General features: G+C 42.7%; 2 protein-coding genes and 1 long non-coding RNA gene across 15 annotated transcripts in view; 2 read left to right on the forward strand and 1 right to left on the reverse strand.

Moving 5' to 3' along the window:
- The window catches only part of DNM2 (dynamin 2), a 75,600-nt gene extending 72,395 nt beyond the window's left edge, over window positions 1-3,205 (forward strand). For 7 of the 13 annotated variants that reach the window (XM_051971527.1, XM_051971526.1, XM_051971531.1 and 4 more), the window contains one exon: window positions 95-1,690. In XM_051971527.1, the coding sequence (XP_051827487.1) occupies window positions 95-164 (70 nt within the window). In that variant the 3' untranslated portion in view covers window positions 165-1,690. Of the gene's footprint in view, window positions 1-94; window positions 1,691-2,559 lie in introns of those variants that run through there. The other 6 variants (XM_051971528.1, XM_051971535.1, XM_051971534.1 and 3 more) reach the window with 3 other exon arrangements.
- On the reverse strand, window positions 2,886-6,811 carry TMED1 (transmembrane p24 trafficking protein 1). Its single transcript, XM_051971545.1, has 4 exons — window positions 5,880-6,811; window positions 5,352-5,449; window positions 4,936-5,125; window positions 2,886-4,403 (listed from the first exon to the last, which is right to left on the reverse strand). The coding sequence occupies exons 1-4, from the start codon at window positions 6,072-6,074 to the stop codon at window positions 4,185-4,187; spliced, it is 702 nt and encodes a 233-aa protein (XP_051827505.1). The 5' UTR covers window positions 6,075-6,811; the 3' UTR covers window positions 2,886-4,184.
- A 4,405-nt stretch (window positions 6,812-11,216) lies between these two features.
- Window positions 11,217-18,000, forward strand: LOC127544752 (uncharacterized). Its single transcript, XR_007949525.1, has 3 exons — window positions 11,217-12,440; window positions 12,934-12,971; window positions 17,984-18,000. It is a non-coding gene; the product is annotated as an uncharacterized LOC127544752 (long non-coding RNA).
- Window positions 18,001-18,241: the final 241 nt, after the last annotated feature.

Here is an 18,241-nt window from a genome sequence, read left to right on the forward strand (position 1 = left end):
GCAGCCCGGTAGCCCATGCTGTTCTCACCCTTATTGGCTTGCCTTCTCCATCCTCACCGGGTTCTCTTCCCATCTGTTTCTATTTTCTTTACAGCAGAAGACCCCCCGCTGCACCGAACCGGCCAACCATTATCCGCCCGGCCGAACCGTCATTGCTAGATTAACCCTGGGCTCTAGAGAAAGCCCATGTACTCAGTGGGGTGTGGCCACCAGACCATCAGGGTACTACTGTGGGTGGGGTTTCTATACACTGCCGGCTCTGAGGGACACCCAAGGTTGTAGAAAGCAAATGTGGGCTCTGGGCCCAGAGGCCTCCTTCCCTTCCCCTCTTTCTCCCTTAGTCCCTGACAGTCAGGCCTGAGGCCATGCTTGCCAGGCAGGGATTATCTGAACTTGTAGCCCATGGGCCTGGTGGTACACACCTGCGCTCCTTGGCCATTCCAGTACAGATGCAGGCAGCAGCCAGAGAGGCGCTGACAGGCCAGGGACGCAGCTCTGCAGGCTCCCAAGGCACTCGCACTTAACCTCTGGAACTGAGCAGTCCTGGGGAATCTAGAATGGGGTCGGGGTCTTGCACTTTGTAAATGAGGTCTAGGATCTGACTTGGGATAGACAGATGGGAACTGATGTAGTGGCCTGTCAGTTCAGCCCATCAACCCTAGGCACTGTTTATGTATAAATGATGATATACAAATGGGGGAAGGAGGGACCGACCTATGAATCTTGGGCTTTGGGCACAGCAAGAGCCTGTGTTTCTGTGTCTGTGGCCCTTTGAGTGACATGTGATTAAACCAAATGTAAGCTGGAGACCAGGTGACCTGCCACGTCCTTTGTATGATGAGCCAGCAGGGTCAGGGCATTTCTAAGTCACCTCATTTGGAGAAGGAGTCCTGCTGGCTAGTTAGCACAAAGTCTTGGCCTCACCCCACCTCAAGACCTAAACGGGTCTCATGTTCATCACCCTAGGAGCTCAGTGACAATGAATCGGGGCATGGCACCAACAGGGGTGAAGCAGCCAAGTACTCAGGCCTGACCTGGGGTTATCAGATGTACCTAGTCAGAAAGTAGCTAGCCCAGAATAAGGAAGGGGAAGAGAGCAGGGTGACCAGTCTTGGTCATCTTTGATCTCTCCACTACTCACTCCTTTACACTCCCAGGCACTGGTGTATTTGCACACCTCCAACTGTACATACTCCTTCTGGAAGCCAGGCTTAAAAAAGTCAAGCCCCATACTGCTACATTGGAGCTTCTGTTAAGCTTCCAGACATATATCTCCAGCCTTTAAACCCACCCTAAGCCCCAGAGTTGCCTTAAACCCCTGCTGTGGGGATGGGGACCCACTGAGGTGCATAACTCACAATTGGGAAAGTGGTCTTCCCTTTGCCCCAAACCTCCCTCCCCTCCCTCCCCCCAAGAGGAAAAGGAAAAAAAAAAGAAAAAAGGCCAGGGAGCACTTGGATCAGGGACCATGTCTGCCTGAGGGACTGCCCAGGGCTCAAGAGTTGATGATATTGGCCTGGCTAGCAGACTATCTGCTAGACTTAGACAGACCCTTTGTGGGGAAATGGGCTCCAGCTCTAATCATGCTGGCACCTATGTGGGACTTAACTTGTTCCTTCACTCAATTTGACCAGTGTAAGTGCCTCTGCTCTGTACCCTATTAATAAACTAAAATAAAGGGAAGAAGCTACTGGTGGCTGGTGTCTGTCTCCTCCTGTCTTTGCTTGGGAGTAAAGGGGATGGGAATCTGCTTCTTGGGGCTCCGTCTGCTGTCCCAGATCCTTGCTCAGCCCTATTGCTGACCCTGCTCCTTTTTGAGAGCTTCAGTTCAGTGGAAGTACTGGGAACTTCGGAATTAGCTACTGTTACTCCATCCATCTTTTTTAAGTGACTGCTTTTCCCCAGGACATGGAAAAGCAGTTCTTGAACTTCAAGTCCCCAGAACTTCCTCTTCCCACCCTCAACTTCAGGCATGAGCCTCTCCTATCCTTTAAGAATATGGAGCTACTTCAATAGGCAATTTGGTCAGAGATCTTTAGATAAAATACAAAGAAATTGCTTCTTAGAGACTTGGGGTCCTTAAACTGCTTCTATAGTTTCCTACCAGAGTACTGAAAGAATGGCAAGATGATGTTAGGAATAGCTCTCCTGTGGGTCCAAAGCCAGGCAACTAAATAAACCAAAGCTAGAAATATGCCATAGAGGATTAGGTCCTACTGCCTGCAAATTTCTACCTTTCCCAAGGCCAGAGGTTTTCTCCTAGTATAGAGCAAGACTCCCAGAATTAGAGGTAGTAGTCCCTGAGAGGAGAATGATTCTGGCAGAAGCCCAAGGTTCCGGTCAGAACACTTCAATCCTCTGCCTTAGAGGCATTTGCACAGCTCACCCTAAGATCTGACTCCCTGGGAGATGTAGAGTTGTCCCCACTCTACTAGACCTATCCTAAACTTGGCACCCCAATGAAGGCAGTCACCTGGTGATCTGACCATTCCAACATTCTTCAGCCTTCTCTCCACAACAACGTTAAACTTATTGTTTCTATTTCTCTCTTGTGCTCAGGCGACCACCTCCTTCTGCTCCTTCCCGGCCCTTCTTCTGAGTTTCGTCTGGTTGAGAGACATCCATCTCCACAGGCGCCAGCCTGCTGCCTTTGCCCAGGGCATTGCCCTGTGGGCCTTGGGAGCTGAGGGGGCATTTTCCCATTCAGGCTAGGCCTGAGCTCCCTACAATGGCACCTTGGAGAGTTGGCTTTCACTCCTGCTGGTCATGTTGCTCTAGGCCAAAACTTAATAGCCTCGTTTCCAGATAGCCTGGTTTTCAGGGACACAGGCCCCAGGTGCAATCAACTTGTGCCCCCAGCCTAGGCCCCAGTTACCACACACTCCACGATTCCAAGAGTAATTTATTAAACCAGAGCTGGTACTTTGTTCCATGTGGCTCAGGAGTCACCCCTTTCTACCCTTGGCTAACAGCTTTCTGCCCAGTAAGGGTACTGCCCTTGTTCCCTTGGCCAGCTGAGTCCCAAGGGCCTTCATTTGATTTGAAGTGGGTCAAGTCCTCTGGTTGGGGATGCAGCCACACTGGTGCTGTTTAGAACTTTACGTAGGCCATGAGCCAAAGCCTTCCCCCTTGCTGCAGGCAGCACCAGGCTGGAGGAGAACAACCCATCCTGTCTCCAATAAACTGACAGTCCTGGGCAAGCATATGACAGTGTCTGAGTTTCATTAAAAGTTCTTGGTGAGGCACAAGGGGGTTGCCCCCACTTGTTCCCACTTCATCTCTTAGTTTCTGTTGGGGACTGGGCACCTGCCCCACACAAAGCTAATTTTGTCTCTGAACAGCTGGCATGGTTGGGGGGGAGCGGGGACTGAAATACCAAGAGTAGAGGAATAAGAGAAAGGTCACATGGCCATTCTGGGAGGGAACTCAGCCTGAAGTCTAGAGAATGAGGCCACACCCTGACTTAGGGGACACCCAGAAAGGCCAGAGAGGAATAGGGTGAGATGGGGAAGGGAGTTTGCCCCAGGATGGACAATACTTAAGGCACCTGGGGGAGGGGGGGAGGAGATAACCCTTAATCTCTGGGCAGCTTTGGAACAAAAGATTTCACCCCATTGCTCTCTCTTTGCTTTCTTCAGTAATGGAGCCAGTAGCCCTCCAGGACTGCAAGTCCATACTGTATCACCTAGCTGCAACTCCCACCATCCCAGCTGTTCTCTGCTCAGGCCTCTTTGTCTCAGCTTAGGTTTGGGGTGTCCTAAACTCCAGAGGATAGTTCCTAAGAAATCTCTGACATAAGTACCCATTCCATCAAGATCCTTGACAGAAGGGAGGGATCAGTGCCCCAGGCTTCTCCTGACCCTTTCTTGATCAGTTTTAAATTGCTTCCCCCAAGGAAGTCCAATTGTTCCTCAACCCAGGTTTGGGGTGTCCTAAACTCCAGAGGATAGTTCCTAAGAAATCTCTGACATAAGTACCCGTTCCATCAAGATCCTTGACAGAAGGGAGGGATCAGTGCCCCAGGCTTCTCCTGACCCTTTCTTGATCAGTTTTAAATTGCTTCCCCCAAGGAAGTCCAATTGTTCCTCAACCCAGGGCTATGAATAGACCCTGGACAGGAGAGAGAGACTCCCTCCAACCCACCCACCCCCATTCCCTCCCACAGCTCCCCTCTCCAGGGAGGGTTATGTGCGCACAACTCTCTTATCCTGGAAGAGGCCTTTGAGCGTGCACACTTGGAGTACAGCCACCAAGAGCAGCAGCCCTACGTTAACAGCAGACCAGAAGTTAACTCTCTCCAAGTTGCCCTCCTGCAGGTTACGGTCTCGAGCCTCAAAAGCCCTCAACAGAGTCAGCACCTGGATACTGCGCTCCAGCCTTGTCTTCATCATCTCAATGGATTCCTGTGGAAAAGTAACCGCAAACTCCTCAGACAAAGTGGTCAAAATGGTCCCTGAAACTGAGACGGCCCCACACTTCTGGAGCGCAGCCCACCCAGGCTTAACATCTGCCCAAGTCCCACAAATTGGGCAGGGAATTCCTTTTAAAGGAAGACCAAGTAAGAGAATTGTGTTCAGGTAAAGGCAATCTCTTAGCCCAGTTGGACCCAGATTTCTCAATAAAACCAAAGCAGTCCTAGGCAGTGAGGATTGAGGACGTTTAGTGGTGCAATAGAAGCCAAGTAGGGCAAAATTTTGATCCTACTTCTAGCCAAAAGACCTTGGGCAAGCTGCTGTACCTCTGACTTCTTCACATTTAAAAATAAACTAATATCTGCACTATTTCATTGTGTCACAAGGGAAGCGTTTGGTAAACTTCAAAATATTATTTAAATATAAACCCTTAGTAGCATTTCTTTTTTATTCCAGAACTGCTCTGTAGGGGCCAGGTCAGGAAGAACAGATGCTGGGCTGGGGGAAGGAATCCAGTTCCTACCTTAATGTCCTCAATCTTAATATCAAGCATTTCTTCAGGCTCCACCACATCAGCCCAACCATCGCCATCACTATCCTCCTCATCTTGTAGACTGTCAAATATAAGCTCAAAGAAGACTAGCTTCTCTGAAATGGTGCTGAAGGAGTTGTCAAAACACAGCTTGTAGTCTCCCAACTCTGTGGGCTCCACCCTGGAGATGAGACGGGAATGAGCAACTTCTCAAGTTGGATAGGGTGACTTGCCCAATCACCCCATTCTGCCAAGGAGATGAGATGCCCCTGCAGCCCTGGCAGCTAGCAGTGGGTAACCTGAGGCCAGGTCAGGCTTAGCAGATGTAACCAAACCCTTCTTAAGTAGGGCAGCCAGGCTGGGAGGTAAAGGGGAGACAGCGAGGGGCCGGGAGAAGGCATACTCACGTGTGCACCCCGTCCGACTTGCGGTACTCACTAACCAGCAGCACCCCCCGAGGGCTCTCCAAGGAGAAGTCCACATCTAACCCTGCTCCTCCAATGACCTGGGGATAGAGGCCAAACAGGGGCCTACCTTGAATGCAGGTAGGGCTATCCCGGCTCTCTCTAGTTCAGTCCTGGGCCGGGAGGTGGGGGCGGGGGGGGGGGGGGGGAAGGGGGAGGGTAGCAGGATACCAACGGCGCTCCCCATCAGCCCCCGCCCTTAGCTCTGGCCCCGCCCTTCCGAGGCACTTTTTTTTTCCTAACCCCGCCTTTTAAATCTCAGGCTCTAAGACCCTCCCCACCTCTTGTTCTAGCCCCGCCCCTTCTTGAGATGCCTGGCTCTGGCCCCGCCCCCTTAGTCATCAGGGCTCCGAACTATGAACCGCCCCTAGAGGACCAAAACTCTGGCTCCGCCCACAAAGGGTCCCCAGTCCCGCTCAAACTCCCCTCCCCCTTCCTTCAGATTCCCCAACCCCCCACCCTCGCCCCTACCTGATACTCGGCCTCCAGGCTAGCGTTGCCTGGTGCGGGCTGGTAGAAACACTGTTTACGGCCAGCGGGCAGCAAAAATGTGAACTCCCCATCCTGAGGTGGGGGAGCCCGAGAGCCTGTCCCGGCCACCAGCGGCGACAGCCATGCCGCCAAGAATAGGGCCAAGGCCGCCCTTACCGCCATCATCCGGGTCATCCGGCAGTGTGAGAAAGGGACGGGGTTCCTTTAAGACTTGGCTCCGCAGCCCTGCAGCCTCGCTGCCTGATTGGCGCCCACTCCTGCCTGTCGAGCGAGGAATCCCGCCCCTTCAGTCCATCGCTGGGATTGGAAAGAGGCAATGCTTCCCCTTCGTTTCCTTCCTCTCTGAAAGCAGTACTTCCGCGGGGACTCGGTGGAACGAAACCAGCGCTCCAGATGGGCCGTCCCCCGCAGGCAGTCATTGAGACAGCTAAAGACCAAGCTAGAAGGAGGGGCCGAAAGTCCTTACGAAGGAGCCCCACCACTGTTTCCCAAAATGCCCCGAGCGGGAAGCCGTTGGCTGTTAGGAGGCTTCCCCGCCTCTTCGCGTGGTCTAGCTGAACGTGGGGTGGTGTGGGGCTCTCGTGGCCCTCCCTTCCCAGGGAGGAGCCTGACCCCACCCTCTGCCTGTGACCTCTGTTCCTTCCTGCAACTGAGTTTCTGGGTGGCCCTGAATCTAACATTCTCCCATTCTTCCACATTTGAGGAAACTAGGAGGTCAAATGACTTGCTTTAGGCTGCGTGGAGAGGGAGGACCAGGACGAAGAATAGATAGATACATAGATATGTATTTCCAGTTCCAAATTCTCTTCTTCCCCTCCTCCGTTACCGATCAAGAAAACCAAGTTCTATTACATGCAAAAAAAATTTCTGCATGAGTCACGTCCACCCCCCAAATAAAGTCAAGAAAAAGGAAGAAAAAAGTGGCTTCAGTTTACAACTGGTTCTCCATCTGAAAGTGGATAGCATCAGTTCTTTGGAATTGTGCTAGATCACTGTGTTAATCAGTTCCTAAGTCTTTCCAAGCTGATTATCCTTACAATATTGCCTTACTGCGTAAATTGTTCTTTGCCATCGGTTCCCACAGGCCTTTCCAGATTTCTCCGAAGTTTTGGAGGGGTAGCAGGGAGTATTTGAATCCTGGACTTTTCCCTCCCCTGAAGGATAACTTAATGGAGGCACTTGGAGACCTGTTTTGTATCATGAACCAAAGATTTAATATCTGTGGGGTGATGGTTAAGTTACTTCACCCCGTTTCTTCATCTGTAAAATGAGATTAATAATTGCACTAACAGGGTGGCTGTGACAAAAGTACTTTGCATCTGATAAAACACTTAAATGGGATTTACTTATTCAAGGCCTTTATAATTGAAAAGGATGAGTGACTCTCCATACTGTATAAAACAAAGTAGTATGTAAAGAGAGCAATTCAGGCAAATCATAATAGCTGACACATTGAGTTTCCCGGGGAAATTTTGCAGGAAAAATCACCTTCAGATGAGGAAATTGACTTCTTGGAGGAAGTAGCTCCAGAGATAGGACTTGAAAAGAGGAAGATTTCAGCAAGTTGAGATGAAAGAGTGAATTGCAGGCATGGAGGATCAGCTTACCTTTCAATTCATATATTGATATGGCAAGGGGAGATGAACAATTATGTGTAAAGGGCAGTAATAATTATACTCAGAGGTTTATAAGAAATGTTTTTTAAATAACCATCATTAAGGTAATGCAAAGGATATTATCCCTATCTTAAAGATAAGGAACAAAATCACAAAGGTTTTTACACAGTAAACACTGGAAACAAGATTCAAACTTGGATCTTCTGACACTTAAAAACAGTTCTTTCTGCTATATAGCACTTAATATAAAACTGAAAGGAAAAGGAGATTACAAAGGGCTTTAATTGCCAAATTAAGCATACTCACACTTTCCTGCACTTCAACCTTGGAAAGTTCTAGTGTGTTGAAGATGTTTACAATATGCTCAATAAACAATTTAAAAAAGGATAACATTTAGATTTATCAGTCTCACAGTCCTTGATATAGTAGCTAATTTATATTTCATACATTTATGATAATAAAATGAGTAAGGGTGGAGGGAAGTTACTTTGTTACTCTTTTTTTCTTTGCCCATCATTGATTTTATTTTTCTTAATTTTAATGGTTTTATTTTCAAAATATATGCAAAGATAGTTTTCAACATTCACCCCTGTAAAACCTTGTGTTCCACATTTTTCTCTCCCCATTCCCCTCCCCTAGACAGCAAGTAATCCAATTAAACATGTGCAATTCTTCTAAATACATTTCCACATATGCTGCACAAGAAAAATCAGATCAAAAAGAAAAAAAAAAAGATGAAATACTATGTTGTGATCCATATTCACTCCCTATAGTCCTCTTTCTGTATACAAAAGCTCTCTCCATCATAAGTCTTGGAATTGTATGGTTGATCCTCTTATTATGTGCATTCTCACTGACATATCCATCTATATCTTTTTCCAAAATGTAATCCCAAGACACCTTTGAATTCAAAATCCTGAGAGACACAAGCAAACATAAATTATTGCTAAGGCAGGGAGAAAGAGGTTTCTATTGCAGAACAGTTAAAGGACTGGGGTTAGTAGTTTTTTTCCCCCGATTAATAAGATTCTCTCTAAGGTTGAAAACAGCCCAATTCAAGACTAATTCAAGAAAATAGTCAAGGTTTTTATTCCAAATTTTAACATTCTAAGGTTTTTACTTAAGAATAGGGGTAGTCAAAAAATCAAGTGACCTCCTTTTCCACTGCCTTTAAAGGAAAAGCAAAAAATCCATTGGTCTCAAATTTGTAAAAATCTGTAGAATTCAACTGAAAATATGGAACTTAGCTTCTTTGGTTTGACATACTATTTGTAAAAGGGGAGGGTAAAACATCGATTCCCTTTCAGTTCAAGAGTGTGCAATTTCCTCTCTAGATGAGGAAACTGCCCTCGTAAACTCTTTTTCTTCTTGCCTCACAAGGTTGTGAGCATTTGGTTTGGTGTGTCTCTCTCTTCAGCCAGAATTATAACTGAACTCGTTGAAGAGATGCCCTGGAAAGTCCTCTTTTTTGTAACAGGTAAGTTTCTTTACCTAATGACACTTTAGGCATCAGAAATCTCTTCCTAATTTGCAGAACAGAATATCTGGGAACCTTTGCCAATGTTTGCCAGAACTGAAGAAAAGGAGTCTGGTTTGTACTGATTTCTCAGGGTGTAATATCAATTTCAGGATCCTAACCCCAGGAATATGTGCTTTGCAATCTGCTTTGAAAGACATAGGATGATGGTGTGTCCAAGCCTTTGGTTTTGCTTTTGAGAGGATGAGTGTAACCCCATGACCCATGAGCCCCTGAAAGATAACCCTGGAAGATTCCTGTCTGGAGAGTGTCGAGGCCATTCTCTGAAGTCAGCTGAGGGACTAAATGTATTGTCATTCTAGAGAAGAACTTATTATCCCTTCTGGGATCTGGGTCATAGATTTAGAGATAAAAGAGAAGTTAGAAGCTTTCTTAACACCATTTTACAGATTAGGTTTGGTGAATTGCAGTGACTTACCCTAGAGCCCATATGAGTGCTGACATTTGAACCCAAATCCAGCAGACATCCCCATGAATTCTCCCCACTGAATTCAATCCACACTCAAAATTCCTTTGTGTACTTTATTTTTCAGGCTCTTTGGCAATACCAGCTCCTTCTATTTCCCAGGCCCCTCCATACCCTAGCAAACCAGGGGATCCCATCTACCTTCACTGTGTGGCCCCTCCTGGCTTCCAGGAAGCTGAGTTCTCACTGTTCCATGGTGATGGAGTGGTCCAGACACTGCAGGCACACGAGGCCCAACAAGGAGTGGTTTTCACAGTGGCCAATGTGAGTGAAGGCCTTACAGCACAGTACCAATGTCAATACAGTGTGATGGGGGAGATTGCCAAGCAATTCTCAGACTTCAGCAAACCAGTGAATGTGACCTTTCCAGGTAAGGGCCAGCTTGCTTTTTGACACTTTGTATCATGTGAGATGATTCCAGTCCCTTCTGGTTGCTCATTCTTCCATCTCCTTGTGGGTTGGTCCCATTTCATCTATCCTACCCCATAACCTCTCCCATTTAATTTATCCTACCCCACACTCTCTCGTTATGTGCTTTACTTCCTGGATAATTTACATGGTGATTTTCCAAGGTAGGAAGATGATGTATTCGAGTTCACAATTTAACATGCAACAGTAGCTAGCTACAAAACTGTCAAAAAGTATCCTGTGTTATACTCTGAACATATAATGGAATCATGGAAGAAGTCAGATCCATGTCCCAGGAAAATTGCTCACTTTCTCTGATTTTTCTTTTCCAGTTTATGGGGTGCCAACTACAACTCTTCCAACTGCTCCAGGTAGAGTAAATCTTTTGAGAAAGAAAAGCAAAGAGGGAGGGAGAGCTGGAATGGCTCCTATTCCCAGGAGTAATTTCTCAAAGGCAGGCAGATCTGTTCTGGGGATGTCTTTGGGTGTCACAAGGCCCCAATACAGAAATGAGGTAAAAAATTGTTGGTCCTTTCTAGAAGAAATAACTTTCACTAAGTAGAGTAAATCCTCTCTACACTCTAGTACAGTCCTGATCAGTTGATCACCTCCAAAGCCTCAGAGAAGCAAGGTCCTCTGCATCTTGTAGTATGGTAGAATAGGAGTCTAACCTAATTTTCTGGCGTTCCCAACCCAGCAAGCCTATCCTTTGTGAGGAGGTATCTTAAGTACCTCTTTCCCTTTCATTTCTATTGCTTCTCTCTCCTTGACCTGTCCAAACTCAATATTCCTATTTTCTAGTGCCCTCTTGGATCTTACCACTGTCCCTGAGTCTGGTTGGAGCATTAATCCTCATTGTGATGCTGGTTGTGGCTGTTCTAAAGATTAGACAAGGTACATGGATTTTTTTATCTGAACAAGAGAAAAAAAATACCCTATTATTAAGGAAGACATGCATTTCCAAGTCCTTTAAATTATTCAGGGGGAGAGGGAGATTTTTTCCTACTTAGTATTTTCCCAAAGCCTCACTTTCCTAGAGAATACTGTTTCTTGTGAGGATCCCTGGCCCCCTTCCATTACATAAATCTGTGCCTGACTTTGTTTCCCTCAGTGAAACAAGAAAGACAGATTAGGGCCTGGAAATGCCAGGTTTGATTCTGGAATTGAAAAGTCTTTAAAGAATTGCTCTTTGCAATATAAACTTATTGGTGAAACAATCTAATACTTCATTGTTTGTTGTTTTTATTTTTGCCAGTTAAAGTCACAAACCTTCAGAAAAAAAGGTGAGGTGGGTCCAGGAGAACTTCCGGGAGCATGTGATGGAGGAAACATCAGTTTTCATACTTTTTGTCCTGGGATAGAATAATGGGGATAGATTCAGAGCATTTTTAGAAAATAATTGGTTCAGGTTATGTGAATGAAGAAGGTAGGAATGGCTTCCTTCAGAGTCCATGAAGACTCCCACTTGGATCCTATACTAAGACAGCCCACTTGGGGATGGAAGGTAACAGTGTCATGGAGGCAATCCTTGTTATGTTGCTCAGATTCCAAGTGGGAAGTGGGTTCTAAAGAGTTCTTGGGGAGCCTAAGATTTAAACCTTTCTCTGGATTTCTCATTTTCCTATCTGGGGAAAAAAAAAAAGTAAAGTTCCTTTTAGTATTGGGAGATATGGTATTTTCCCTTCCTGGCTCATATCACCCAAACTTTTTACATGTAAGGTGTCACTTAACAATTCAAAGTAAATATTCATTTGTGCCTTATAGAATCAGCATCATTTTTTTATAGCTACTCCTTCTATTTATTTATTAGCCAATTTGATTTTACAAATTCCATTTAAAAAACATTTAAGCAACAATTATATGTTTAACTGGGAAATGAATGTGAACTATTTGCATTTTTGTTTTTTTTCCCGGGTTATTTTTACCTTCTGAATCCAATTGTCCCTGTGCAATAAGAGAACTGTTCGATTCTGCAAACATATATTGTATCTAGGATATACTGCAACATATCTAACATATATAGGACTGCTTGCCATCTAGGGGAGGGGGTGGAGGGAGAGAAGGGAAAAATCGGAACAGAAGCGAGTACAAAGGATAATGTTGTAAAAAAATTACCCTGGCATGGATTCTGTTAATATAAAATTATTATAAAATAAAATAAAACATATAAAAAAAGAAATTTAATTCAACAATAAAAAAAATATTGTTTTTGCATCCACAATGAAAAAAAAAGAAAAAGAAAAAAAAATTATGTGTTTAAAGGAGTATATTATGATGAAAAATATAGAAAGATCAATAAGATACAATTGCTACTCTTCTACATTATACTTTTTTAATATCTTCAAACTGCACCAAGATTTTTGGGGTGCTCTGTAGTGTTTAAAATCTGCACAAACAATAGTAATGCGTAAAAAGTGCTTTTTAAAAACATTTAGATCAGAGGAATAATTTTTATTCTTTCATTTGCAGAGAGCAAGAATCCTGCTGGACCAAGATAAACTATACTACTTCAGGTACATGACCCTGATTCGAAGTTGAGTAGTGTAGTCTCCATAGTCTGTCTTTTCCTATACCACTTGTCTTAGACAACCAGCCTCTTCTGAGGTTATAGGGGTCTACAGACCCCTAAGTTAGCCCAGTTTTGGGACTGCCCATTAGGAGCAGTAGAGTACAAAGCATTAGCTCACCCTCACTTTTCAAGTCTGAAGTCTCTATTTATAACTAACTTCATTGCAGTAACTACACAATCAATGACAAGGGGAAAGTATGGAAGACTACCATGAAGATATAAGGAGACAAAGTAATACTTAATTTCTTATATTTGAGAAAGTTGTTTTCCTAGATTTCCCTTTTTCCTCTGAAGAACAGTTTGTCTTCTCTTGTGGTAGAGAAGCATAATTTTAGTCATGTGATTCATGCTAGAATCTATAAGGCTTGGGTGGATGAGAATTTTTTTTTTTTAATAATAATGCTATATACCTGTCTTTTGTTCTTCTCCCGTTACAGATATGTCTTTTGATAATTCCCTGTTCTCCATTTCAATGGTGAGTAGTTCAATTCTTAAGATACAACTTGTAGATACCTACCAGATTCTTGGGCCAGCTATATGTATGGAGTTTCGGGTTTCAAGTCAGGAAGATCTTCCTGAGTTCAAATTTGGCCTCAGACACAACTAGTTGTGAGACCCTGGGCAAGTCACTTAACCCTGACTGCTTTAATCTCATCTGTAAAATGAGCTGGAAAAGGAAATGGCAAACCCATTATAATGCCTTGTCAAAAAAAAAACAAACAAACAAACCCAAATGGGTTCAACAGAGAGTCATACATGACTGAACAAGCAACAAGCAATCAGATTCTAGGAAATGAATATATCTTGAGGCATATTGGTATAATCCTTTGCCTGTTAAGTGGGACATAATATATATGGTGAGTGATAAGCAGCAAATTCTTCAGTTTTCCAGTGTCCAGAATCAAATTATAAATATATATATGTGCAAAAAAGAACCTGAGTTCTGACAATATGAAAATCAAATTTTCCTTTAGTTTTGTTAGAAAGAAGGCTATGTCAAGAGCATTCACTAGTAATTACATTTGGGATCTCTGACCTAATCATACACTTTACCTAACCAAAAGAAATGATACCAGTTTTTTGGTAATCACTGTCTCATCTAGGTCCCAGACAAAAGAGACATCTTTTAATAAGGTAGCTACCATAGTAACAGAGTCACACATAATTCTTGTTATCTCTGAGACCTTAAGAGCCTATTCTGGGTAGTGTTTCAGCAGAATTGAAGGTAATGATTCAAGTAGTCACTCTTGCTCTAAGACACAATACCCAGAATCATGAAGCCTAATTATTTTTGGATTTGGGCCTTCAAATGAGTAAAGAGCTGGGTAAAAGATACTGTATCCCTTTTTGGATTTGGCTTGATATCTCCAAGCCCCTTTTCATTCATCTCCCTTTCACCTTTGCAAATATGACTAGTCACAAGATGTTGAGAAGTTCTCACCTGTCTTCAGGCCCAACCATAAATGTTGTATTTGAATAGCTTCCTGGAGATCCAGTTTCTGATGGCTTCTAGAAAGCATTATTGCCTGGCTTCCATGGCATAGTCTATTCCTAAGCCACATTATGATTGCATAATGATAGTAATAACAAATAAGATGGAGAATTTATTTTTTTAAATACCTTTTTATTTACAAGTTATATGTATGAGTAATTTTACAGCATTGACATCTGCCAAACCTTTTGTTCCAATTTTTCTCCTCCTTCCCCTCACCTCCTCCCCCAGATGGCAGGTTGACCAATATATGTTAAATATGTTAAAGTACAAATTAAATACAATATTAGTATACATGTCCAAACAGTTATTTTGCTGTATAAAAAGAATCAGACTTTGAAATAGTGTACAATTAGCCTGTGAAAGAAATAAAAAAATGCAGGCGGACAAAAATAGAGGGATTGGGAATTCTATATAGTGGTTCATAGTCATCTCCCAGAGTTCTTTTTACTGGGTGTAGCTGGTTCAATTCATTACTGCTTTGTTGGAACTGATTTGGTTCATCTCATTGTTGAAGATGGCCAGGTCCATCAGAATTGATCATTATATAGTATTGTTGTTGAAGTATATAACGATCTCCTGGTCCTGCTCATTTCACTCAGCATCAGTTCATGTAAGTCTCTCCAGGCCTTTCTGAAATCATCCTGTTGGTCATTTCTTACAGAACAAAAATATTCCATAATATTCATATACCACAATTTATTCAGCCATTCTCCAATTGATGGGCATCCACTCAGTTTCCAGTTTCTAGCCACTACAAAGAGGGCTGCCACAAACATTCTTGAATATGCAGGTCTTTTTCTCTTAAGATGGAGAATTTAGAAGACAGACAATTAATTGATTGAATGTGAACCTCTCTCATTGATCTGCTGCTCATAAATTAAATAGAAACCTTATTTCAAGTAATTTGCCCCTTTGATAAATAGTTAAAATCAACTCATAGGATCAAAAGTTATTAAGGGCGATCTTCATTAAGCAAATATTTTATTCAAGGATATGTGATTTGGACTAAGAATACAAAAATAAGCCTAGGTCTCCGCCCTGAAGTGGGTTATTTTATTATCTAATGGGGGAAGTCAGCATGTAGGAGTTTGATAAAAATGCAAAACAGAAGGAAGTCAATATATAAGAGAAGTAGAAGCAAAGTGATGGAAAAATCACAGAAGGTTGGGCTTAGGAAGGTCAAGAAGATTTGAAAGAGGAGCTAGAATTGGAGCTGGGTCATTAAAACTATTACTAGGGCAAAATTGGAGCTGGGTCATTAAAACTATTATTTTAGTAGAGCAAAATTGGTGGGAGTGTGAGGTAGGAAATGGCATTAGCCAAGCAAATTAAAAAGATGATGTGATGTGCCTGTGGTTCTGATGAGTGCCAATTTAGTGAAATGGAAGAAAGGAATGCAAAAGGAAGCTGGAGCTGGATTGTTCAGGATCTTGAATGCAAGACCAAGAAAATTTGAGTTATCCCATAAACATTGGGAAGCCCCCAAAGATCTGGGAGTCCTGGAGCAATAAGATCATATGCATTAGCAAGATTTTTCTGGGAATTTCTTAAGTCTAAAAATAGTAATAACAATAGCTAATATTTATGTGGTGTCTGGAATGTGCCAGGAATTGTCCTAAATGCACTTACAAAATTATCTCATTTGATCATCACAACAGCCCTAAGAGGTAGGTGCTCTTATTATCCCCATTTTATAGATAAAGAAACTAAGGCAAGTTTAAGTCATTTGCCCAAGGACACACACACACTAGAAAAGATATGAGCTTGGATTTGAATGCAGATCTTCTTGAATCTAGGTTAGGCAGTCTATTCCCTACACCTCCTAACTGTCCAGAGGGGAGTGGTGGGTGGATATTGTAGTAGTTCACCAACATGTAATGGAGGTAGAGATTGCACTGGCGAGTCATGGGGATGAGAGAGATCAGAAATGTGGGTTTGAAGCTCAGGAAAAAAAAGGCTGTAGTTGGAGATATTTTGTGAAACTACCTTCAGGAAACTAGATTATTGCCTTCATGAAACTGGTTAAGGTTGAAATTTAGAACTAAAATTGAAATTTTTGTTGAAATTTTTTTTCACTCTTAAGCAAGTATGACTTCTTCCCCAAAGACAAGTTATTTTAGACAAATTAAATATACCATCCCATCCAATAGACATTTTTGAGCTTTTCATTGAATGCTATACTATAGAAGAGAACCTAAGATGATAGCAGCCAACTTGTTTTAATATGGTTCCAAATACCTCCTCATTTTTAGGTTGGCACAAAAAGAAGAGGGATGGTGGTAAAATGGGTTTTCAGGAGGAAGAAAAATCTAGAGGACTAGACTCTATGCCATAAAACAAGCAATATAGTATAGTAGATAGAGCTGGACTCTGAACTCCCTCAAGAGACTTGAGTTTTTATCCCACCAGAGAGTCATTAGATGTATCTTCTTATATGAATGGGTTACAACCTTCCAGGTTGTTTCCTCATCAGTAAAACAGAGATGATAATAACTTGTCTGCCTTACAGGGCTGTGGTGAGGAGTATACTATATCTGCAAATTATTGTGGTTATTGGAAAAATATATATTTAGTCTAGAGATGAGAAGATTTAGGAAGTTGTTAAAGGACTGTTAAGGGAAAGCAGATCAGACTTGTTCTTTTTGGCCCTTGGAGTCCAGACCTGGAAGCACTGCCTAGAAATTTCAGAAATGTTTTGATTCATTGTAACGAAATACTTGCTAACAATTAGAACTATTCCTCTTCTACCAAGGATTCCCCCTCACTTCAAGTAGATATTTGATGAGTACTTATCAAGAATGTTACAAAGGGGATTCCTATTGATATAGAATGTGACTAGATGACTTCAAAGATCCCATACTACCCTGAGAAGTACACCTGATAACCCAGAGATGACAAAACTATATGAGAAGAGCACACATTGAGAAAGGTTCACAAGATACCAATTTGTTAATAGTTTTTAGAGATCATTTAGTCCATTTTCAAGATAAAGAAACTAAGTTGTATAGGAATTAAGTCACTTGTTCATAATCACATAGTAGCAGTGGTTTAATGTAATGTCCTAGTTAGCTTTCTGGAGGTCTTGGGACCAGCCTTCATTTTAGCAGAGTAATCAAGGGATAAAGTCCAAATTCTTTATTATCTCCTTCACAGTCTGTCTCCTTCATCTGTGGCTCAGCTAGCTTTTTTCCCCCTACGGCTAGCTTTCTGGAGGCCTTCTAGAATGGGTCTTGGTTTCAATGGAGGAAGCAGGAGAGCCACCATGACTTCTCTGTCTTGAAATCTCTCTCTGGCTCAGTTTGTCCCCAGTTTTATATGCTCTATTACCATTACATCATTACAGTATACTGAGTATAAACCAATCATTATATCACTAGTGAACCATTATTTGTTGTAAGATTAAATCAGTCATACTGAACTAGAGAACTCACATGCTAAACTAGATAACTATTTCTTATCAATTCCACTGAGTTAATACCTTGTTTAAATCAATCATACTGAGCCTTAACTATATTTCTCCAAAGTCCCTGCCCTTTACAATTCAATTATATTTAGCATTTGTTTATAGTTTGCAAAATGTCTCACAAACATTATTTTACTCTCACAGCAACTCTAGGAGGTAGATATTATTGTTATGTCACTTGCTTAGGTTCACACATCTAATAAGAGTCTGAGACAAAATTTTTACTCAGGTCTTCCTAGTTTCAAGTCTACCCAATCTATCCATCATGCTATATAGATTCTGATTTGAATCTATGTCTACCAAATCTAAATCTCATGCTATTTCTGCTACATGACACTGGAAAAGAAAGGAAAATGAGCATGATTTGGGCAGAGTATCAAAGTGTAGGGCAAAATAAGAGTTTGGGAACTGAGGATTAGTGAAAGAATGAAGTACAATAGTATTTAGTATGAATAGAAGAGAAAAAGTTGGGAAGCACTCTCAGTTCTGTATCCTAGAAATCATTTGATTATTTTCTTTTATTAAAAAGAAAATGCCCCCAGAAGACACAGAAACCCATGGCATTTTCACCAGCTCAACTCTGACTACTGAACCCTTTGTGCCGAGAAAGAGGCCTACATCTACTTCTACTCCTGAGTTACCTGAATTCAGCACCTTCAGGTCCTTCGAATGAACCTATCCCCTGGCTCCAGAACCATTGTACTTGGAAAGAGGTCCGCATCCACTTCTATTCCTAGATTCTTTGAATTTAGCACCTTCAGGGTCTTTAATTGAATCTGTCCTTTGC

Source organism: Antechinus flavipes, chromosome 1 (genome assembly GCF_016432865.1).
Source record: "Antechinus flavipes isolate AdamAnt ecotype Samford, QLD, Australia chromosome 1, AdamAnt_v2, whole genome shotgun sequence".
Taxonomy (NCBI): domain Eukaryota; kingdom Metazoa; phylum Chordata; class Mammalia; order Dasyuromorphia; family Dasyuridae; genus Antechinus; species Antechinus flavipes.